Source organism: Osmerus mordax, chromosome 6 (assembly GCF_038355195.1).
Source record: "Osmerus mordax isolate fOsmMor3 chromosome 6, fOsmMor3.pri, whole genome shotgun sequence".
Taxonomy (NCBI): Eukaryota; Metazoa; Chordata; class Actinopteri; order Osmeriformes; family Osmeridae; genus Osmerus; species Osmerus mordax.
Genome location: NC_090055.1, coordinates 7,856,551 through 7,880,029, shown reverse-complemented (window position 1 = coordinate 7,880,029; position 23,479 = coordinate 7,856,551). Strand labels below are relative to the sequence as shown.

At 47.2% G+C, this 23,479-nt stretch overlaps 2 protein-coding genes across 5 annotated transcripts; one reads left to right on the top strand and one right to left on the bottom strand.

The window, feature by feature from the left end:
* Positions 1-186: 186 nt before the first annotated feature.
* On the top strand, positions 187-2,062 carry LOC136943923 (uncharacterized). The gene is made up of 5 exons (XM_067237411.1): positions 187-269; positions 560-817; positions 942-974; positions 1,430-1,567; positions 1,887-2,062. Exons 1-5 carry the CDS (start codon positions 233-235, stop codon positions 2,060-2,062), a joined length of 642 nt encoding a protein of 213 aa, XP_067093512.1. The 5' UTR covers positions 187-232.
* A 1,571-nt stretch (positions 2,063-3,633) lies between these two features.
* Positions 3,634-23,432, bottom strand: spire1b (spire-type actin nucleation factor 1b). 4 transcript variants are annotated; one of them, XM_067237694.1, is made up of 17 exons: positions 23,008-23,432; positions 20,894-20,922; positions 16,620-16,871; positions 16,354-16,479; positions 14,337-14,414; positions 14,056-14,220; positions 13,778-13,864; positions 13,271-13,400; positions 10,950-10,994; positions 9,434-9,630; positions 9,246-9,342; positions 8,856-8,998; positions 7,503-7,640; positions 7,162-7,232; positions 6,967-6,994; positions 6,490-6,833; positions 3,634-6,236 (listed from the first exon to the last, which is right to left on the bottom strand). In XM_067237694.1, the coding sequence occupies exons 1-17, from the start codon at positions 23,360-23,362 to the stop codon at positions 5,981-5,983; spliced, it is 2,541 nt and encodes an 846-aa protein (XP_067093795.1). In that variant the 5' UTR covers positions 23,363-23,432; the 3' UTR covers positions 3,634-5,980. The 4 variants fall into 4 exon arrangements, with proteins under 4 accessions (XP_067093795.1, XP_067093796.1, XP_067093797.1 ...); XM_067237695.1 differs by having other exon boundaries at positions 23,023-23,432; XM_067237696.1 differs by lacking the exon at positions 10,950-10,994.
* Between the last annotated feature and the right edge of the window lie 47 nt (positions 23,433-23,479).

Genomic DNA, 23,479 nt, shown 5'->3' with positions numbered 1-23,479 from the left:
TACAGTCCCAAAAACGGATCTGAAGTCGGTTGTCTCATTACATCTCTGAAAGGATGCTTAACATAATCAAAAGTAGGAAACAGATTCTAGACCCTGATATCGATATGTACTATAGAAATTCGTACGCATGCGTAAAATAACGGAAATTTGGCAGGTCGTGCTTACCTATTGTAATTCTGAGTCCGAATTTGTCACGTCTCAGAGATGTTTGATACATATTTCGGAGCCAGAAATGATACACAATAATAAAGAACAGGCTGCATTATCAGGTAAGAACCTTTACTTTTAGACATTAGAAATGAGTGGTCAAAATGCGAACAACATTTTTTTCTTAAACCGCGTTCACCGGATTGAATTAGTTTGGTCACACAGGAAGATGCCTAAGAATATCGTCGGAATATCTTACAATACCTATACGTTGCAAGTTTTATTCTGAATTTTTTGTACGCAACCGAATGTAGGCCGTTTATAATATCACACTCAGTTTAATAAACTTGGGCAGCGGATACTTTAAACTTTTACTCTCCTGCTACTCTTCCCCTCGACCTCTCCATGACAGACAAACGCTTGAGACTGCAGTCCTTCGCTCTCAGTCAGCGTCTGTCGGCCTCGGTGGTGGAGCGGGTGTCCGGAAGCCTGAGGAGCTCCGGTACCATCACAGAGATGGAGAGGCAGGTGATTGTGTCGCAGCCAACAGTCATTCAGAAATCCATGAAGCTGATGCAGATAATCATCAGCAAGGGATGCAACGCCTGTGAGCTCTTCTACAGCTGTCTGGATGGGTGTGACTCCCCCATCTTCGAAGGCCCAGATCCAGGTAAGTGTTTTGTGTGTGTGTGTGTGTGCACATGTGTGTATTACTGTAAGAGCCTGAGTTTGTGATCACAGCTGAAGTGAGCTATACATATTGGCTACATGTTAATTATGCCTCTCTCCTCCAGCTCATCTCTCGTTGGAAAACTCTCCAGTGCCAGGTGAGCTGAGACGACAGAGACACACACTATGTGGAACTTTCACCGTGCAAAGTGTACAAGGCTCATATGTCTTTCGCTTTCCACACCCACCCTTTGTAAAAACCCCTGGCTGATGCAATGTTGATGCTGTGTGGGGGTTTTAGAGCGTGATCAAAACTCACATGAGGAAGTTTCAGGGTGAACTTTCACAGCAGCGTCACTTCCTTTTCTTTAGAATTTATCCTCTTTACGTTTGAACCCTTTTAACACTATACAGTACAACAGGCCATAATCATGTTTTAACCTGTTACCCCGACTAGACCAATCAACCAAGAATTGTGTGTTTAACTACTCCAAAATAGTTCCTGTAGAACCTAACAAGGTTCTACTTCAACCGCTCTTCCACTGTTACAAATTGTTCTATATGTCTAGCTGTCTTTAATACACTCCCGGTTCTCTGTCCCTGTGTTCGCCAGAGAGAGATGACCCTACCCCCACCTACATCATCAACATCCAGAACTCCACCCTGAGCCACTGCATCATCGGGAGCGGGAACCACCAGGATGTGTTGGTAGAACAGCAGCCCCTGCTGGGGCCCAAGCTGCCCGTTGCTGGTAAGTGCGGGTCATACAGTGTAGAATGAGGAACGCCTTCTGCTTGTGCTCAGCTCATGTCTCTCCAACACCCACCCACCTCTCATGCCTTCTCTTATTTAGGAAGGAGTTACATTGATTTACATCACATTGACCTGCCGGCATCTCACCGGACTGGGATTTACTTGTTCTCATAACCCTTTTTGTCTTTTTTTTGTCCTTGCACTGCATGTTTATTGGTATGCATCATCAGACCAAAGATAATTCCTTGTATGTGAAAAATAATAAACCTGTTTTTGATTCATATCGATTTTTTCTCCTGTGAATATTTTCTCACCAGGGTGCAATTGCAGCTGTGGCCACCAGATGGGGCTGCAGACTACACCACCAGAGTCACAGGGAGTCGAGGTGCAGAGCTGTAGCGTGCAGTATGTCATCATTGGAGACGACAACACCATGGAGGTCAACCACACTCAGTCAACAGTCGAGGAGGACTCGGACATACTGGAGGACTGATTACTGTGTGGTTCACTAACTGAGGTTGGAACAATATATTGTTTATATAGCAATATTGTGTTTTCAATCATGTCACCACAGTATTGAAACAGCACTTGCCAAGATAGTTAATTACCTAATTGGCCTCAGATGCAGGCTCTATCTCTGTCCTGGTTCTCCTGGACCTGAGTGCAGCATTCAACACTGTTGATCATGAAATTCTTCTGGAGTGTATTCTATCCCCCCTTTGTGGGGATAGATTGTATCCGTCTGACAGATCACAAATTGTCCAGTATGATGGCCTTTCATCAAGGAGCTCCATTGTAAAATTCGGATTACCACCGGGTTCTGTCTTCGGCCTTCTGTTTATTTTTTTGCTCTACATGCTGCGCCTAGGAAACATCATTCAAAGCTCCAGAGGAAATTTTCATTGCTGCGCAGATGACACTCAATTATACATGTCGCTGAAACCTGGACAACTACCACACACTGAGACACATTGAAACATGTGTCTCTGTGATAAGAACATGGATGACAGCCGATTTCCTACTTCTAAACTCGGATGAAACAGGTGCTAATTGTAGGACCTAAAAGACGGACTAGAACCAGAAAATACAACCATATAACATCTACTCTCGCTTCTCTGCACGGGCTCCCAATCCAAGCCAGAGCTGATTTCATAGTCCTACTACTAACCTACAAATCAATCCATGGACTTACCTATCGGGTACCCTCGCACCCTATCAACCAATGAGGACACTACGATCCCAAAACGTTGGTTATCCGGTGGTTCCCAAAATCAACAAAAAAACAACATTTAAAGCTATATTTAAAACCTTTTTGTTTATTTAGTTTAGTTTATTCAGATGCTAAAGTGTGTTTTGTATGTCTGTATTTGCATTATACAAATGAGTTATCAATAAAGCGAAGCTGAACTTGTTTGCAGTGGTGTGTCGCAGGCGAGGTGTTTAAATGTGTGTTGCATGGGTGTTATGATGAGTTACTGTGTTACAAGTTGAAAGCAATGTGGGGACAGGGTGTTGTAGAGAGGAGGGAATCCCTCACCAAATAGCTCCTCCCAAGGTTTCTTACATTTCTTTCTCAATGAGTTTGCCTGAGAGGTTTTCCTTGTCTTCCTTGAGGGTTTAGGTTGGCTGAGGGGCAGTTCTATGGGCGTATGTGAAGCCCTATCTGACGTTTACAACAGTCACACCGTCCACTTCTGCATCCTAATGTCTCGCTGTCTTTGTGTGTGTGGCTGTGCTTGTGTCCATTCTTGCCTAAACCCCTCGTTCACAGTATTCCCCTTGGGAATCAATAAAATACTACTGTACTCTATATATTTTGCATAGGTATTTTTCTGTAATCCATAGATCTTGTAGGTCATTGTAGACTCACTGATATTTATCTGAAAAAAACAACATTATTTCTCCATAAACTGTATGGTAGTATATAAAATGATATTGAAGAATGTTATTTGTGTTACATTGCTTGTGTCATGTATTTCTATAAACATAACTGGAGATCAACTCATTCACTTTGGTCTTTGTGTGTGCCCCCCTCAGTAATATATCAGGAAGACTGAAGACGTTTAGCATTACACGTTTATTGTTGGTTAGTCTTCCTCTGATCTGTTAGGATCTCAGTAGGGATTTACAGCTGGAAGGTAGGACAGCCCATAGATACTAGGTGCAGTACACATCAGGTCATGCATGATACTGCTGTCACATTAGGGGGTTTCTGGTATGCATTATACTATCAAACTGTCTTTTTTTTAACTTGTTGAAGCCTGTGCGAGAGATTTTCTCAACTAGGGTTTTTGACACTGTCTAGAGTTCAAGACAACATCATCCTGTTTGATGAACACAGTAGAGAGACCGTACACAGCATGGTGATGATTATGGCTGGGTCACGATTAGATTCCTCACATAATATGATAATGAAAAAAGGCAGTGTGTTTAAGGCAGATTAACAGACTGGCTTATCATCATACTGTATAGAGACACTTTCATGGACACACCCTGAACTCTCAAAATATGCCTTATTCTTACCTAACTCAAAACTGTACAGAAAGTTGTCAATGTAGGATGTAAATACAACTTCATGAAGGCATTATTTAGAGGCTTTGAGTTGAATGGCATAAATAGCATTGTTGGGCTTCTGTGCCACCAATACAACTAAAAAGGGGATAATTTCACAAACCAAAACAGCTAATATAGAAGCTTTTGACCGTTATATTTACCTAACATTACTATGAAGCTGAAACAACTCTGCAAATCATTACATGAGATGATTATATCCAGAACATCTGATGCTATTTTTTCTTTAACAACCGCGAATATTTAACTTCCTAACAAAAGAAAAATATGAAGCATATGACAACACAAGTATCTAAAAGAAGTTGGAGAATGGCTTCATAAGATGAGTATATTTTCCTGGGACAAAGTTAGTTTTGGGTTTGTATTTCTGAGGGGCGATTGTGGCGATAGAGATGCTTCTTGGTTTGATTGCTGTGAAGCACATGTCAGGAATTGAAAATCACGAGTAGGATGATATAGATTGCAAACACTGGAATAGCAGGATGAGTAAGACTGGTCAGAAGAGAATGACCAGGATGACCAGGATGACTTAACTCTCCAGTATCGAAAACCTTGTTTATAAATACACGGCTTGTTATACTCTCATCAAATATTTTATTTATTTATTCTATGTAATCCTTCTGGACACCTATGGGTGCTTTTGGTAATTTAAGTGAAACGCATTACAGGATTATTGTTTTATAGTAGCTGGTCCACATCAATGCTATGAAGGGTCTGTAAGATCCTGCTATGAACTACGTACAACTGTGTACTGATCAACCACATCAGTTAATGTAAAATTGTCTATTCATTTAGCAGACTGTCATCTTTTAAGTAGATAGCATGCTCAAAGACTGTTATTCCTGGTGCATCTTCTTTGCAAGACACGTTCGCAAGACTATTTAATATTTACACCGAAACATAGAAGACTTCTTTGGGTTTGAAACAGTTTAGAGTAGAGGAGTTATTTCTGCATGAAATCAGCAAACAGCAATCTGCTGTTGTGTTCTCAATGACATGGCATCCTCATTTGTCTTATAGTTTCATCGAAATAACTGTGAGGCCGAAAGCAGAATTCTACCACCATGCCAAATAACCTGAACAAGTCATTATCAACAAGACTTTCACCACAAATCGGACTCCTGAATCATGTACACACTCACACATACCAGTACATACATACCAATACAAAAATGTAACTCACAAAAAATAAAGATGTGGATGTTTCATTTCCTTTGACCAAGTCTACCCATTTGAGGCCACTCCAAATGTCTCACTCTTCAATTAAAAAAGTCTTAATTGAGGCATGTATCTTTGTCAGTCTGAGAGTGCCGCTGCCTGAGGGACTGGAATGTGAATTTCTTAATCGTCATTCTTGTGCTCATGTGTTTTTCTGTGGGCGGGTAGGTCCCTCCAACATCTCAGGGGCTTACACCACTCTGCTGTGCTGTTGTAGAGGCCACAGCACTGACGAGGCAACCGTTCTCATAGTAAGTTGCTCTCCTTTCTCATCCCTCTATGAAAACAATGTCCGAGTATTTACACGACAGAGGTACATCCTGTATAAAATTGGCTAATCCGTTTATCTGGAAGTACAGGTACTGTAGATGACGATCAGGACCCACACAACCACACCACACTGTCCACAGCCCTCCCAGATCCTAGCAACCCCTTCTGACTGGCATGGAAAGACAGTCAGTCCAAACTAGACGATGAGACCAGATCAAATGAGTTAGATCCAGTATAAAGTTCAGTGTCGTGCCATGTGAGCTGGAAGCAGCGAGAGGAGAGGAGAGCAAAGGAGAGGTGAGGAGGAGAGGAGAGAAGAGAAAGAAGACAACCGAAGAGGAGAGGAGACGGTTCAGATCTCATTGATAGTCCTTTCAGAGGGGCGGTACTCCGAGGCCCCTTTGGGGGAGGACGTGTAGAACGATTGGGTCTTGCGTTTTAATCGAGCCCTCTTGGTGGCCAGCGATAGGCTATGCTTGCTGGAGGAAATGATTTCGGAGATGAACTTCTTGCAGTCAACGCACACCTCCATGGTGGCCCAGTCCTCCGTCAGCTCCGGGGGCAGCTCCAGCTCGTCACATGACTTGTCCCCTCCGTGCTTCGCCAACCTGAGAGGACGAGAGACAGGACAGTTAACTACATCAGTACGAAGTCACTCGGGACGGTTCTTCTCAAGACGAACTCCGTCTACTGGGAGTGTGTACCAGTTAGCTCCAACTCTTTGTAAAACGTCATCTGAAGCTAGCAAAATTCATCGAATAGGAGATCTGGAGGTGCAACTCCAACGAAGCTGCAATCGTTTACCGTGTCAGCGTGTGAGCATTCAGTTGTGATGTAACGCTTCGCAGGGATGGGGCTTACTTGGACATGGTCTTCTGAAGGCTGGGACGATGGTGGCTGCTGGACGCTTTCTCAGCCTTGGGGACTGCTCCTCCTTTCCCTGCTCCTCCCCTTCCTACCCCAGCACCTCCTCTTCCAACTCCAACTCCTCCTCTTCCCGCTCCCCCTCTCCCAGCGTCTGAAGCTCCTCGGAGCGCTCCTCCTACTCCTACTCCTCCTGCTGCTCCTCCTCCTGCTCCTCGTCCAGCTTCTGCCGATGACGCTCTCACGGCAGCCATGGCAGCCAGCCGGTCCCTGGGAAGGGTGTTGGTAGACCCCAAGGAATAGATAGGGAGGCTGGCGTAGGGCTTGGAGGGCAGACGCATCTGAGAGAAAGGGAGGGAGAGAGTTAGAGAAAGAGAGAGAGGGAGACAGAGATTGAGAAAGGGAGAGAGTCTTAAAATAAGAGTGTCAAGCACTATCAACGTGTTGTGCATGTTGTCAATGACAATGACTCACCTTTTTACAGCACTGAGAACACACGGGCCTACAGAGAGAGACAGAGAAAGAGAGACGAGAGAGAAAGAGAGAGAGAGAGAATGTTGGAAAACGAGGAGTGAAAGAAGAGAAGAGAAAACCGTTTCTTGTGAGAGAACACATTTAGGTGAGGAAAAGATGCCCCTCACGTTCCCTGGCAGCGAGCCCAGGCCCTACCTTTTACAGAACTGGCAGGTGTAGGACCAGGTGAAGAAGGAGAAGCGTTTGGTTCTGCAGCAGAAGCAGAGCTGTGACGGAGAGAAGACGGCATGTGAGGAAAGTGGACACTCTCCGTGAAGAGCTACACGGTCATCAGACTACATTAGGAGGGTTCAGTTCCCCCTGGGGCCACCTCTAGCCATATGTGGCTTCAATGACTGCATGTGACTGAACATGAAAAACACATCACATGGTATACCGTTATGTCAATGACAAAACAGGAAGCTGCGTGTCAGTGTAGTATTTAGACGTGCGCAGGACAGTGTGATGGTTGTGTGTTGCAGCAGGCGAAGGCTGACCTTTCCCTTCTTCAGGGCGTTGTAAATGTCCTTGTACTGCTGGAACTTCTCCAGCTCTGCCTTCACCAGCACCTGTCTGATGTGCATCACTTCCTCCACTGTCAGAGATAGACACTCTACCGGGAAACAGAACTCCTCCTGTACACGTGCACACAAACACACACACACACACAAACACACATTGTTACTATGACAACCCCTTGCTCCATACACACTGGGCCCTTGTTACCAGTCCTTGTACACATATGCACACACACACACACAGCACCTTTTATTACACTCTCCCATGGCTCATGCTCCATTTGGGATGAAAACATCTCCTTTGTGCACACTGCCCCAGGGGGACAAAGCACAGGGAGCACTTAGTGCATCTTCAGCTGGACACAGGGCCAGAGAGAGGGCCGGAGAATAGCAACAACATTCTCCGGTAGACAATCCTGGATGGGCCAAACTTAAAGCTGCAGGACTTTTATCGAAATATGTATTTCGAAATATTTGGTGATAGCTAGCTAGACTGGCTACATGACGTTTGCAAGCATAGAAGCTACAGTTAAAACATAGACGGGATGAGCTGAAATGAACGAAAACGGTTAGTCGGTGTTCTGGAGAAATCATGGTCAGTAGTCACTGACCAAAATATCAATTAAAGAGCTTTCTAACCAATCACATCAAGGCTGTGAAGCACTCTATCCAATCACACCAGAGTTCGGAGAGCTTTCCAACCAATCACATTTAGGATCGACTTATCTCTACCCAATCATCTCTACCCAATCACAGCTTTGGTCTGACTGATGATGTCTAGAGAAGCAGGAAGGAGTAGAGAGCAGATGGATACTCTAACTATGCCAGTGCGGACTGGGAGCGAGACTGGCAAACCTTGTCAGGTTTTCCTCCCGTGGCGCAAATGCCCCTGCAGAGGGCAAAGAGGGCCCATGCCGTACCCAACACAGAGGCTTCGAGAGGGGGGGAGCTCCACAGGAAGTGGAGGGTGGAGGGGGAGGGGCAGAGGAGAGAGACCCAGGCGGTTATCGTCCCGACCTGAACAGGAGAGGGGAGGCGTGTGGGAGAGAGAGAGAGAGAGAGGGTCGAGGGGGGGTGAGAGTGGTAGGCGCGTTAAGAGTAAGGAGAGGTGAGGTGAGTCAGGAGCCTGAGGCCGGGATGACGCAGGGGGAGAGGAAGACAAGTCGTTTGGCTCCATTCAACTCCCCATGGAAATACTTACACTGCAGTGCTATCATTCACTAAATGTTAATCATCATTCCTACCACCGTCCAGTTTGCCCTGGCGGAATCCATCTGCAGATAGGAGGTGACTAGCCTTGAACCCTCCACCCACTTCTCCTCCAGGACTCACCAGAGACTTGGAGCTCTGTCTCGACGGGGGCAGGAACTGACGGACGTTGGTGGGGGTCTCCTTCTCAATGGAGTGTCTCCGCTGGGGGGCCTGCCGCCTCTCTGGCTGGGGGGTGGAAGAGATGGGCAGGAACATGGGGGGGGCTGGTGGGGGGGGGGGGGGGAGGAGGGTCACAAACAGACAGTTCAGAAAAGCTTGGTTGACCAGCTGTCCATTTATCAGGTCACGATATAAAGAATTGAAAGAGAAAACATGAAATAAAGTTCTCTAGTCGAGTGTATAGTGTCATTTGTTGTCATTTTCACATCACGTATTTATGTATGTATATGTACTGCATGTGTGTTGTAGGCCTATGGTGTACGCTGGTCACCCAGCACGTTGGTCACTCACTCTTCCTGCCGAGGACAGACTCCGGGGACGTGTCGTCCACGGCGGAGGTGGCCACGCTGGAGCTGCTGGCCGACCTCCGACCCCCGACGGTCTCGTCCTGGAGGACAGAAGAGGAACGCTGTTGATGTTTCCCTGCAGCCTACGTCCTCTCACGTTCACACGAGACATGAAGGTTGAGGAACACTCACGTCATCTGAGTCGGAGCTGACTAGTTCCTCCAGACGGGGGGCCTTCAGGAGCCTCTTCCTCTGGGTCAAGCCCCCGGAGCCCCCTGGTGGCCCGCCAGCCATGGAGCCCACCCTGGGGCTGGAGTTTGCCGACAGGGAGCCGTTGGCCAGACACATGGTGCTGGACGTCTTCCGGGTCATCTCAGGGGTGAAGCCATCTACACGGAACGCCAGGAGAGAGCCAATCAGACATCAGGGGGAGGGACTGTGTGGCGGCGGAGAGGAGTAGAGAGAGGAGGGGGAGGAGGTGGGTGGGTGGGTGGGTGGGTGGTGGGTGGAGGCGTGACTGGGGAGGAGGAGGGAAGGGGGGAAGTGAGGGTGGGGGAGGAGTCAGGAGGGGAAGGGGAAGAGGGAGAGGGAGGGAGGGACGAGGAGTAGGGAGCAGGAGAGGGAGGGGGTGAGAGAGGGGGTAAGGAGTTGATTTGAGCGGCAGCACAAAAGCGGCAGGCTTGTGTTACATAGAGAGCATGGAGCACCATGGATGACATGTTACCCCGTGAAACTCCTTTTCCAAGAGGAAGAGACACCTCCTGATCATACCCTATCCCTCTCTCCTCTCTTCTCCTGCCTCTCCTCGCTCCAACACTACTCAAAAAGAGCCTCTCGGAGAGATTTTAAACAGTTTCTGAGCCACTGCACTGATATCTCTCTACCTCTGTCTCCCTGTTGCACCACTGGTAGAAAATGTCACCCTTTTAGTAGAAAGTCTGATAAACCTCTGCAGCAGTCGGCTTGCAACCCACAGCTACTGGGCCAGTTAGAGAGAGGGCGGTAGAGAGACAGGGAGGGATACGGAAAGAGAGTGAGAGAGAGGGATGAAGAGAGTTACAGGGAGAAGAAAAAGAGAAACAGGATAGGGAGAGAAGACCGAAGGATTTAAGGTGTGATAAAGAGGGAGAGCAGGGTGAAGTGGAGGATAGGAGGGAGGGAGGGACGGTGAAGAACAGAAGAGAAACGAGCGCTAGTAACAGCCTATTATCAGCTGCAGAGGCAGATCGTAGATCTGTGGGGGCATTGAGACCATGCCAAGTTGTCTCAGTGACTCACTACCACACAGAGGAGAGGAGAGGGGAGGACTGGAGTGGAGTGGAGAGGGGAGGAGGGGAGAGGAGAGGAGAGGAGAGGGGAGGAGGGGAGGAGGGGAGAGGAGAGGAGAGGAGAGGAGAGGAGAGGAGAGGGGAGGGGAGGGGAGGGGAGGGGAGGAGGACTGGAAAGAAAACGAAGACAAAGGAAAGTAAATGAAAGCAGAGCGGTCATAGATGGCGGTAATGTTACCGTCTAATTTTGCCAGTCTCTACTACAGCCAAGACCAACCAGACCCAATCCCTTCACCTATACCTTCAAAAGCAGAGACACACTCCAGAGATTGCTCAGATCAAGGGAATAAGCATTAGTGCCCAGCCAGGTAGACAGACAGAGCTTGGCCTTGTGTTAGATATGTCCCCAGGCCTTCCAAACCATGGCTGTCATACTTTACCTGTACGGAACAGATCCTGGGGGGTACTGCGGCTGAGATAGGCACCTACAGAGAGGACATTGTCTTCAATATCACCGCTCACTGACAGCTGTGTCTGGTTATATCATAGAACCCCACCAGACCTGGACCAATCACACGGATCCGTTAGTTACCTTTGTCATGTATCTGAAAGTGCTTGAGGTGTGCTTGATTCGTCTCACAGTCACTTACTGTACTTTCAATAGGTGCATTCGAGTCATTGAACGACATAAGATAAATCCAGTGCACATCATAAAGTACTTTGAAACGGAATCAGGTCTGACCATGACTGAGTCTGTCATCACTGGCTACAGTTCTTTAGAATAACTCCCATGGTGCAATGCATCTGCCCTTTAGATGAGTCACAAACACAAACACACACACAAAAGTAACCAGTATAATTTTGCTGTGAATGAGCATGAGGTGAGAGAGACCACTGTGTTGAGCCACACCGGTCTCTGAGAAACGCCAAGCACAGAGAGGTTTACCCAGGATGCACCAGGATGCCCCACATCATCACCACACTCTATTATTGGCTCTATTTAATTACAGTACTACATACTGAGCGAGTATATTACATAACACCCTCATCTTCACAAGAAAACAAAATGTGCCCCCTTATTATTTGGTCTACCTATTTGTTTCTGTCAGAAGAGTGATTCATGAAGGCTGTGTCCCACAGGTCTCACTAAGTATAGAGCTCATTATCTGAGGCGAGAGTGTTCACTCCAGTGTTGAGCCAACCAGCGAGGTGACAGAGTCCATCTCCGGACCTCACTGTTCACAGCTCTGATTAAATCCTGCAGAGTCGCCCTCCATGATGAAAGGAGCTTTTGTGTGAGGAATGCGATTCCCTAGAAAACCCAGAAGTGCGTTTAGGCACTAGGCAGTCAGCAGTGTGTGTTTGGTTACCGAGGGAGCTAATAGTGCTATGGTTAAGGTGGCAGTCTCTCTGAAATTGAGCTGTTTTTGATCAATACTCTCTGCTCACCCCCTCACCTTTACCCCCCACCCCCCACCCCCACCCCACACACACACACACACACTCCCACTGGACCCCCTTCTGTGCTTGACAGTCCTCTTCTGGACCAGTGTTTGACAGGGTGTCACAAGCTCCGTCAACCGTCACCAACAACAACCACCAACCACAGAAGCATGAAATGTGTGTATATATCACTATGGCAGGTAGAGTGTGTGTGTGTTGCTAGGAAGAGCAGATGATCAACCACGACAGTGAGGTCAGAGGAAGACAAAAAGAGGGAGAGGGAGAGGATGGGGGGGGAAGCCAGGTAACCAGACAGATCTTTACCTGATGAGTCAAAACTGTAAGACATGCTAAGTGGCCGAATTACTGCGGGACAGAGAAACAGTGAGGACATTAAAGGGTTAGTGATCGTAATTAAAGGGTTAGTTACCGTAATTCAGTTGTAATGCTCAGTACCAGAGGATTTATAGGGGTTCGTTAGAAAAGCTCAGTGAATCGGCAGAGCTACACAGGGACATGTTATGCAAGCAGGAGGAGGAGGAGGAGGAGGAGGAAGAGGGGTTTCTGCCAAAGTCTCTGGCAGCTGTCCAGAGAAAGAGTTGTACAGTATGTTCACTGAGTCAACATTATAAAAGCATCAAGGCCAGGTTGTGAAAGCAACACAGGGAATTCTCCAGAAGGTTTAGTTCCGTTAATCTCAGCAGGGTTAATACAGACACTTAGCATATAGAGTGAAAAGAACGACATAAGTTATTGTAAACTGCAGAAACGGTAGGCCAACCAAAACAGTGGCAGATCATGGCTTTGGTTGCAACAAAAAGGTGAATGGCTGCATTACAAGCTCAGTTGTAATGAGGAGGATGCTGCCTGATGGCACAGCCAGGAAGCAGAGTTCCACTGGATAGAACCATGGTTCTCATACTTGTCTGTAAGTATGGCATTGTGTGTGAAAGAGTTCAAGCGACTTAAACAGAGGGTTGGATAAAGAGACACTGAAAAAGAGAGCCTAAAGGAGAGAACATGCGTACGTGTGTGTTTGTGTGTGTGTGTGTGTGTGTGTGTGAGAAAGACAGAGAAAGACAGAGATAGGGGCAGAGCAAGAGAGAGAGACAGAACTAGAGACACAGAGAGAAATAGACACAGAGAGAGAGACAAAGAGAGAGAAGAAAAGGGAGAGTTGGACAGACAGAGAGAGAGAGAGAGAGAGAGAGAGAGAGAGAGAGAGAGAGAGAGAGAGAGAGAGAGAGAGAGAGAGAGAGAGAGAGAGAGAGAGAGAGAGAGAGAGAGATGTGTGTGTGTGTGTGTGTGTGCGTCTCACCCAGCCTGCTTCTGCGTATCTCGTCAGGAGACACCGGTCTCAGTTTCCTCTCAGACTTGATCCCCTCCAGGATCCTCTCATGCAGGGTGGGAGGGGGTTGGGCCTGGGGCTTCAGCTTACGGGATGCAACCTGCACACACACACGCACACACACACATACACACACACAAAAATACACCAACACAATCAGAATTACGACCACAGTCAGGCCAGTCCTATAACCTCCCATCCTAATTACATTGGGCCATGATAACTCATCTTACTGTCAATGAAGATCTCATCTTTCACACGCACAGGCGTGGACACGCACACATATCACTGCTGCATGTATAGGAATGCATATCTCATGTAGAGGAATACAGATTTACATATGCCAATGTCTGTGTATCACGAAAGATTTCTCAGGGTGACAGGAGGACTGCGGGCAAGGGGATCGAAGGAGGAAAGGAAGGAAAGAAGGAAGGAAGGAAGGACGGTGGGAGGGAAGACAGGAGAATCTTCACTCACAGGGTTGAGAGGAGGCCTGGAGCGAATGAAGTCCAGGATGACCTCATGGGCACTCTTCTTTAACTTCGGAGGGACGTCACCATTCACCTGAGAACAGGACACAACAATACACATGCACAGCCAGACACACACACACAGTCAGACACACACAACAACACACACACAAAGGGTTAACAGTGGTACCGTGTACGACGATCGAAACGGTTCAGTCCCACGCCATCAGAAACCCCCACGGAAACAAAGTCCCAGCACGATGGTTCCTGGGCCCAGAGACCCACCATGACCTTGCGCAGCTTGTAGCGTTTGGAGCGGATGTCGTCCATCAGCATCTCGTACGGCGTCAGCTGGAACTCGATGGCGAGGGGGTTGTACTGGCGCTCATTCACCTTCTTCAGCTTGACGCCGTGTCGCAGGTCGCGCATCACCTGGACCCAGAACACCGCCTGGGGGGACGGGGGGACGGACAGAGGGGCATCATGGGTAAACAGAGCATCATGGGTAAACAGGTCAGGTGAACTGGCGTGAGAGGAGAGTTGGTTAAGAAGGCTGTGCCACCCACCCAGTCATCGTTCTGAAGCTCGTTCAGGTCTCTGCTAGGGTCCTCTGCTGCTGTCGCCCCTTCCATCTTCTTCAGGTTCTAGAGAGAGAGAGAGAGACAGGGAGAGAGAGAGAGAGAGAGAGAGAGAGAGAGAGAGAGAGAGAGAGAGAGAGAGAGAGAGAGAGAGACATTAAGTAGGGGAGAGGGAGAGAGAGGCCACACACATTATCCATAACAATCTGCTTTTATGTGAACAAAAGACCACAGTTTTTGAGCAGGATAACCAGTGGGTCTCTTCATGTTGCTGGTTAATTACCCTCACTGATGACTGCAGCACTAGGGTGGACACTAACCCTGACACTCAAGACACACCCACTGATCAATTACCAGCCAATCAATGACTGGCTAACAGGGCTCGTTTACATGCCGACACTGCCAGGTGGTCTGTGTCACAGTGCCCCTGGCCATCTTCTGGTCTGTATCCAGTTCAATTGACTGTATCAATATCAACATAAATGCCTTTTATTGTCATTGCACAACTCAACTGTACAACAAAATTTCAATTGAGTAATTATATAAGGGAAATGTTGCTATTAAAGTACATGTTATAGGATGTGAAGACGGAGGAAGTATAGGGTCTACAGAGTGGCACTGTAGGGCACCAGAACAGAAGACCTAACAGCCTGTAGTCTGGAATGCGAGTGACGAGAGAAAATACGTTCTGTTCTGTTCTCACAACTCTGTTTTTCAAAACCAACAAAAGGCCTAAGAGAGAGAAGTCAGATGTAAATCAGCAGGAACAGACTATCTGTCTGCCCAGTGAGAAGCCCCCTGCTATCTCTCTCTCTCTCTCTCTCTCTCTCTCTCTCTCTCTCTCTCTCTCTCTCTCCTCTCTCTCTCTCTCTCTCTCTCTCTTACTCTTTCTCTCACTCCCAGGCACTGTTGTCTCCCCAGTCTGTCAGGCAGGACTGTGGACCTCCGGTCATTAGCTGGTGCTTAAGCCTTCCCTGGCAGCTTGTTCTGTGAGAAACAGAGACTGAATAGACTGGCTTGCATTCTCTCTGACTGAGGCCCTCTGTGTGGGTGTTTGTGCATGTGTATGTGTGTGTGTGTGTGTGTGTAGAGAGTAGAGTAGAGTAGAGTAGAGTAGGGTAGATAGGGGTTCTTAGCATCTTAGCAGTGCATTTCTGGCAACGGATAGCCTGTGGGACAACGCATCCTTAATATGCACTCTTACTCACTCACACACATACACATAAGTTCACCCCTGAACCACTGACCTTGCCTAGTCCTGACCAGGGTTTCCCCCCACACACACAGACGTGCACAACATGTTATACCTCTCCTTACGATGAAAAGCCACTCTCTGTTGTAACACTGAGTTACATAACTAGCCAAATCCGTTTGCACCCCTGGTATTGAAACACACACACAGACACACACACACACACACATATACACACCCCAGCAACAGAGAGGGGGATCCACAGGGAATAGCATCAAACTCCCTCTTCGGTTCATAGGAACAACAGCAGCTGAGCTTAAAAGGCCCCCAGAGCAAACCCATCTCAAATATCTACTGTTACGTTCTTCGATTACATTCTCACTTGGTTCTTTGAGAGTTAGGAAAACTAGGCTTATAGTACGTTACATCCTCATCATACATATATGGTGTATGAGGATGGAGAATAAGCCTTGCACACAACTGCGCTACAACTGTGATCCTGCAGTGGCGGTGACACTGAGGGATGCTGGGTAAGGCAGACATCTCACATGATCCTGAAACAGTACGATAACAACACAAGACTCAGAAGGAACAATCCCATAATCCCCTGGGGAATGCAGACGGGTCGAAAACAGAACCATCTTCGGAACCACAGAAGCAGCACCACAGACTGGACTAATCTACAGGGATTCATATGACGGTACAGCACCACAGACGTGACTAATCTACCGGGATTCAGATGACAGTACAGCACCACAGACTGGACTCATCTGCAGGGATTCAGACGATTTAAGATGATTCGGATGACGGTACCTCTTTGGCACTCCTGATCTTCTCCAGGAAGGTGCGCAGCTCCCTGGTCTCAGCGTAGAGCGCTCGGCACACGGCCTGGTAATGGACGGGGGCGTCGGCCGGGCTGGGGAGGTGGGACGTGCACATCTACCAGGACCAGAGAGAGAGGCATAGAGAGAGATACAAAGAGAGAGAGAGAGAGAGAGAGAGAGAGAGATTAGAATGGTACCATCATCTCAACCTAATCCCATCTTCAACTGTTTTTTTGGTGCTTGCGAAGCACCTACCCTGAGGATGTGGCGGTAGCCCCGGGTGCTGCAGAGGGTGACACCGTCGGCGTCCTCGCCCTCCTCCTCTTCCTCGGTGGCCTCGTAGCCCTCGTCGGGGCAGGCCTCGCTCTCCGCCTCGCGCTCCGCCTCCCCCATGTTGGTCATCATGTCGATGAGCTGCTCCAGCGGCGGGCTCAGCTCGCGCTCCTCGTTCTCCTTCAGCCCGAAGTCCAGAGCCTTGTAGATCATGATGCCCAGAGACTCGATCACCTGCAGGGTCACACACAGCCATGATGAGGGCCCTGTTTATGCACCTCCAGGTCTGTTCATATACCTGGGCGACTATCACTATGTTTATGGATGATACTATGCTAGTTTGACTGTTACTTACGTTCTTCTAAGTTGATAAATAGGTGAGACGGCTATCTTATTGAAACATGACTCACGTTTTTTTACATCTGAAGGACATAACATAACATAGATCCAGATTTTTTTATTATTTGTCATTGTCTAGTACTAATCGTCTGGTAATTTGTCGGAAAACAAGAATAAACATGGATTTGTGAGTGGGTTATGTAATATAATCTGCGTTGGTGCTGCAGCAGAGCATTGGAATCCACCAGAGTGGACAGTCATCCAACGAGAGGGTGAGGTAAGGGGTTATTATGTCATGTTCCCTCTGTCATGCATGGAAAACCACAGATACTCCTTCTCCCTGGTAAACCCTGCTGGCAGAGCATTCCTATTCACTTCATACACAAAGGCGGCCCTATGCCTGTCACCCTCCAGGCTGCTCCCGTCTCCAGCCTTTGTTTTCCCGGTATCATCCACCTTCCCAACACGTCTGAAAAGATGTGGTTCCATTTGAACGAAACTATGTTTTTACATAAAATTACATGTAAAATCTCACTTGACACATGTGGTGAAAGGTGAACATGGTGGACAGGTGTTGGGTTCTCTGACATCCTGGTTCTCAGTACTCCATGGGCTTTGACATTATCCAATACCATATATGCTATACCAACATATACTTTAACACTGGTGTGAAAAAATCCTGGGTTTAAGAACTGGGTATTAGACTTAATAAGGATAAATAGTGTCATTCACCATGGACTGGTTGGTGTCTTAGTAATGAACACAAAGTAGAATTAAACTCCTACAGCAGATACAGGACACTACTGAGAGCTAGGTCATAGGAGCAGAGGGGATTCAAACAGGCCCAGAGGGCCAGAACTAGTCAAGCATTAATCCAGCAGAGCAGTGCTGATATCCATCCACATTCTGCACGGCCTATTGAGAATGTTCAAGATCAGCACAAACAGGTTTTAAGGAATTAAAAGATTTGAGGAAATTAGGAGGTTTAACTGCAATACTTCCTCTTCAGTGGTATGAAAGGAAATAGGTCATAAGAGGTTAAGAACATGGTAAACAGGAAGTGGAGTCCTTATATCTTTTCCTTGACAGGAATAGTACAGGAAGATACCTGCTTCTCCACCCCCACAATTTATGAAGTACAGAAACACCACAGCTATTACCATATTATACGCTCCATTATAAACGACTTAAACTAAACTCATTAATGTGTTGTTTAATCCATTGTTTATTCCATGTAGTAATTCATTGTGAAGAGAGAGAGAGAGTTGTAACAGTGGAGGCTGGTAATTGTGTAAGCTCTGCAGATGAGCCAGAAAGACAGGACCAGATGAACGACAGACAGATGAATGAGAAAATGCAGACCAGGACAGAACTGCTGTCTCAGATGATCCCAGACACCCTCTCTTACATTACCATGCCACCCCTATCCTTACCATTCCTACCCCTATCCCCCCTGACACCCCTGACACTCCTACCCCTGCCAGCTCAGCCCGCGACCCCGAAAACTGCATGGTCCAGATTAAAACGGGTGAAAAGAAAATGATACCATAATGTTGGTGAGGTGTGTGTCTGGCGTAAACACGTGAAGAGAGACACAGGTACTCTGTCATTTAGCAAGCCTTTTTTCACTGCTTTCAGAGGACTTTCCTATGTCTCGTATGTCTGTTAAATGGACTGACTTCCTTGATACTTCATAAAGTATTAAAGAAATCTCAAACATTGACCAGTGATAACCCAAAAAGCATGAGGGCTGGAGACAGAGCTTGACCCTGTGACCTCTCTCAGTCATATGACCTATTACCTAGGGTCTGCTTTGTTTAAGCTATCTGCACACCAGACAAACCAAACACTGATCTCACTCAACCATAAACACGCACTAAAACAAAACTCCAAAGTCCAATAGAGTGCTTGTTTACATTAAACACTGAATCTGATCATTAAAACTGTTAGCCTTTAATCCCCCCTCCAAACTTCAAAGGCAGACATTAAGTAACCAATCACCCTGAAGAGTTCAATGTTGCCTGGAGGCCCAGGGGCGGATGGAAGCCTAATCCACCTCTAGAGACGGGCCGTCATGAGACCAGAGAGGTCTGACAAAGCCTGGGGGAGAGAGAGAGAGGGAGAGAGAGAGAGAGAGAGAGAGAGAGAGAGAGAGAGAGAGAGAGAGAGAGAGAGAGAGAGGGCAGAAAGGGAGAGAAAAAGAGAAAGGGAGAGAGAGCGAGAAAGATTGTAGCATCACTGCTTCCTTATTGACATGCTGAACACACTCGCTGTCGACCAGAGAGCATCATCTGACTTTCCAGTCCAATGTTCCCCTCCGACACAGTGCTCATCTTGGCAGACTTAACACAGAGTTAACGCCTCTCTGGCCATGCAGGGATAACACACGCCAACATGGACCGTGAGATCTCCTCTCCTCGACGTTTGCCACAGCCTGGGCTGCCTGAGCATGCCGCTATAATGGATACAAGGCTGTACAGCCAGTCTACTGGTTTCTGTCACGCTTCCATAAAGAGCCCAGTTTAACATGAGGGTTCTGGGCATGGCTATGGTCACTTCCACAACTATTTGGAAGCCCATTCACAAAAACAAGCTGAAGAGCATTTTACATTTGACCACTGAGGGGTTGGCATTGCATAGATATTTTAGGTGGGAACAGCAAACCAAAACACACCCAGAGAGGGTCAGGGGTTCCTGGATACAGGTCAAGGTGGACCCCGTCCATCCAGCACAACTGGTGTGCTTCCCTGTCTACATCCAGCCTCTCACCACACTCTGCAGCATGAGAACTCATCTCACTGGCTGGCCGCAAAGCTCCTTAGCAGGGATTTGTCAATGCAGTTTCAGATTCTCTAGCTCTGCAGTAAACACTGCTCACAGCCTGCATGGGTGTGCGTGTGTGTGTGTGTGTGCGTGTGTGTGTGTGTGAGTGTGTGTGTTCTTTTCTTTTGCCATCTGCTCCCACAGTTCCATTACGCGACAATCGACCACATTTTCCCACAGCACACCCGACCCTGCGTAGACTGACCATTGGCCCAGAAAGATTATTATAAAGTAAATCCCCCTATCTCTACATGTCTTAAAAATAGATATTCTAGTTTTTCCTCTGTCTGAACATAGAACATAAAAGTGGTGATTACGTACTGCAGGGGTTATGGGGTATTGCTTGGAAAGGACATGACACATTTCCATGGCACGTCAAATCAGGCCTTAAATGTCACCTAGCTTCAGCAGCATCGAAACCAGGCCTTGGCAGAGTGGCCTTTAGCCTGCGTGTGAGCCCAGCTGGGGGGCCCGAGGCTGGGCTAGCGGGAGGCTATATAGGCCAGGCAGCCACACCAGAGAGACACAACCTAATAACAGACTGGTAATGTCAGACCTCACGAAATATGCTGTAAACTGTAACCATCAGAACGGGTTGTAAAAAACAAAAAAACGGAACAAAAAACCCCAGAACAGAATCCCCTCCGTCTTGTGTGCTGTTGTTGCAGGGACAGTCACTCTAGACAGACACTCTGCTTTAAGTCATCTGGCCTCACTAGAGTGTCTTCAGAGAGGGTGTGGCCTGTCCGTGCCAGAACAAACCATTTCCTGTCAGGTAAGGAGGAGCACATGTGACACACAGTGCTGTCAGCATACCCAGCCTGTTTGACAGGCGGCTACAGGCACCAGGGAGACTCCTCCGCCGCCTGAGTTGAAGAACTCCACAATGTTAACTCTGTCGTTCTCGTGCTGACTGGAACTGGTTGGGTTAGTGGGGATTCATCGGGCTAGTCTCTTCATGTTGGAAAAGCTCTACTGACGCTGCCAACACCCTCCTGAACATACAGCTTCTGAATCACACGAGGTAAACCAGAATGGATAAACCTGAGTCGACGCCAAAGGTAAATAAACGTTCACACAGTTACACCACTCACCTCTGTTGATGTGCAGAGGCTGTATTTACCTGTTAAGAGAAGAAAACGAGGATTAATTATGATTATTTCGTCATCAACAGCAAAATATGGCAAAGTGGATAAGTGATTAAACATGATGAGAAACTCCGAAACTGGTGTGAACGTTCCTCTCCCTCGGGTCAACAGAGATGTTGGGTTTCAGAGTAAACACAGTACTGTACTCTCCAACCTCGGCCGCCTGGAAGGCCTAATGATCACATGGTCCTATCTCTCCTCATCTTACGTCGCCTTCCTCCTGAGGAAGGCATCCTCCAGACTCCCTCACAGGAAGTAGGTCACAGTTAATGAAAGATATTCTTCATTTCCCCCCCTGGGTTTGTGGCATGTGATTGGTGTTGACACTGCATGCCTGTGTCAGGCCGACATACGCCAGCCATGAGGCATCAATACAGCTCATTCACCGAGGCAACGGTGGATGTTCCACTGAGCCACACTACGGTCATAAAGTAACATGACCATGCAGACAGATAGGTGGGCTTGCATCCTACAAACACTGCATTGTGTTGTCATATGGCACTATATGACAAAACATGGTACGAGGTACTTGTGAGCACTAGAGAAGGGGCATTGCAGCGTGAAAGTACGCTGTCATTGATGCTAAGAGGCATCTATTTGTTTCTTTGAATGGCCAGTTCACGAGAGATTCTTTGGAGAACCCTGAGGAAAAATATTCTTTTTGGAACTAAAAACTCTTTCGGCATCATGCTGTAGCACCCTTTCAGTTCTAATTAGAACCTTTCTTTGTGAGGGTGTGTGTAGCACATCACACCCTTTCAAGACTCACGTGTGAATCCCTTCTGTGCATGTGCTCAACCTCTAGCACAGATCAAACGAGAAATGGATTCTGGATTCAAAAGAGAACTGGTTTCAATCGCCTGTTCTGGACACGCTCAACACAACTTCCAATACAAAATGCTCCACTCCCTAAAGATGATTAAGGGGATCGTATAGACAGTAAAGGCCAAACCCATTGACTCAGCCCTGCACTATGAAGTGCATAACCCAGTAAAGAGCAACATCCACAGCTCCCATGGGGTAGATAGGTTAGGCCTAATAGATAGTCTATCAACAGGATGATGCTGACAGGCATAACATAGGCTACCTATACACTGTACCTATACACTGTACTCTTATGCTTTACTTCCAAGACAAGCAGGTGAGATTACAGTACAGTCAAAAGAATGTGATGCAACCAATGATGCATTGCCAAGAAGAGAAAGCTAATACACATACCGTGCAGAAACACACAACACGTGCCAGCTAAACACTATACGGAGTGACAGCAAACAACGTCAACAGTTCACCTGACCCCCCCCCCCCACACACACACACACACACACACATATAGGTCTAGCAGATGTCCCAGAATATCTAGGTTGTGTGCTTTTTGAGCCACGGGAAGACTGAGTGTGCCTTGGTGTCAACTAACAAAACATGTTCACCTACGACAGGATATTTCTGCCACTTGACTGACGCAAACACACTGAGTCAAATAATGGACCGTCACAGATTTCAAGGTTCCATCCGACTTCTGTGACTTGTGTGATATCATATGATGATGACTTGATCACGGAGCGTTTGCACGCCATTGTAAACAGTATTGAGAACACTCCCTCAACATCATGGCCACACTGGTCACAGCTGGTGTCTTCGGCAAAAGCCAAAGCTCTCCATTGTTTTATTATGCTTGAAGGAAAACTGACCTGGAGTGGACTCTTGGGAGGGCATTGTCAAGAACACATTTAAGAATAGCCAAGTCATGTATATTTACAAATGTTTATATCGCTTTTCTGGTCCAAATTTAAACACCTCATATTAAGGCTTCCACTATATCGATATAACATGGACCCAATTATTCGATTCAAAATACTTCTTTATGCCCAGGATAAATGAAATGTAGCATGGAAAAGATGATCTTGCTTTGCATAAAAGCAACGTGTGGAGGCCAAAATCACCAGCGTTTTTCATTTTAACATCGCATTGTTAATTTTATATTCATGTTGATATAGCCTATACTCGGATGCAATGTAAAACACAATACCGATGTATATCATAAATGAAAATTGTGTTATTACGTTGTATCTGCGTACCTGCGCTGCCTTCATACTGTATAGAAACAGCCCCGTCTCTCTGAATCCTCACATCCCGTGGTCCTTCCACCCTTTTCGCATAATCCACCACAGATGCACCGGCGGCGGAGGTAGAATTTCTCCTTCCATGTCCCTGCGCCAACGATCGGCAGCACTGATAGCACACTGCCCAAGCTTGCTCCTCGTTGATCGGTTGGTTATATAGCATTAAAATCTCCTCCAGAGACAGTTCGTCTCCTTCTTGTCGTCCATCCATCTTTGCCAGCCCGGGATACGGACCATCCTGCTGGACCGCAGGGTCTATCAGTTCTCCCTCGTCCGCATCTCCTTGCTTAGCCATCCTTTCATCCTATCGTCCGAGAGGAGCCAATGACGAAAACAGATCCGGGAGAACAAGGAGGATATCAGAATAGCAACTTGAAGACATTTGGGAAAAAATACGTTTTCCTCAAATCTC

Coding starts and splice junctions, on each gene's coding strand:
- spire1b (XM_067237694.1), bottom strand. CDS start 23,362: ATGGCTAAGCAAGGAGATGCGGACGAGGGAGAACTGATAGACCCTGCG. Junction 10,995..13,270: donor GATACGCAGAAGCAGGCTGG/GTGAGACGCACA, acceptor TCCTCTCTGTAG/GTGCCTATCTCAGCCGCAGT. Junction 6,237..6,489: donor CTTCAGAAGACCATGTCCAA/GTAAGCCCCATC, acceptor TCGTCCTCTCAG/GTTGGCGAAGCACGGAGGGG.
- LOC136943923 (XM_067237411.1), top strand. CDS start 233: ATGATACACAATAATAAAGAACAGGCTGCATTATCAG. Junction 975..1,429: donor GGAAAACTCTCCAGTGCCAG/GTGAGCTGAGAC, acceptor TGTGTTCGCCAG/AGAGAGATGACCCTACCCCC. Junction 1,568..1,886: donor GCCCAAGCTGCCCGTTGCTG/GTAAGTGCGGGT, acceptor TTTTCTCACCAG/GGTGCAATTGCAGCTGTGGC.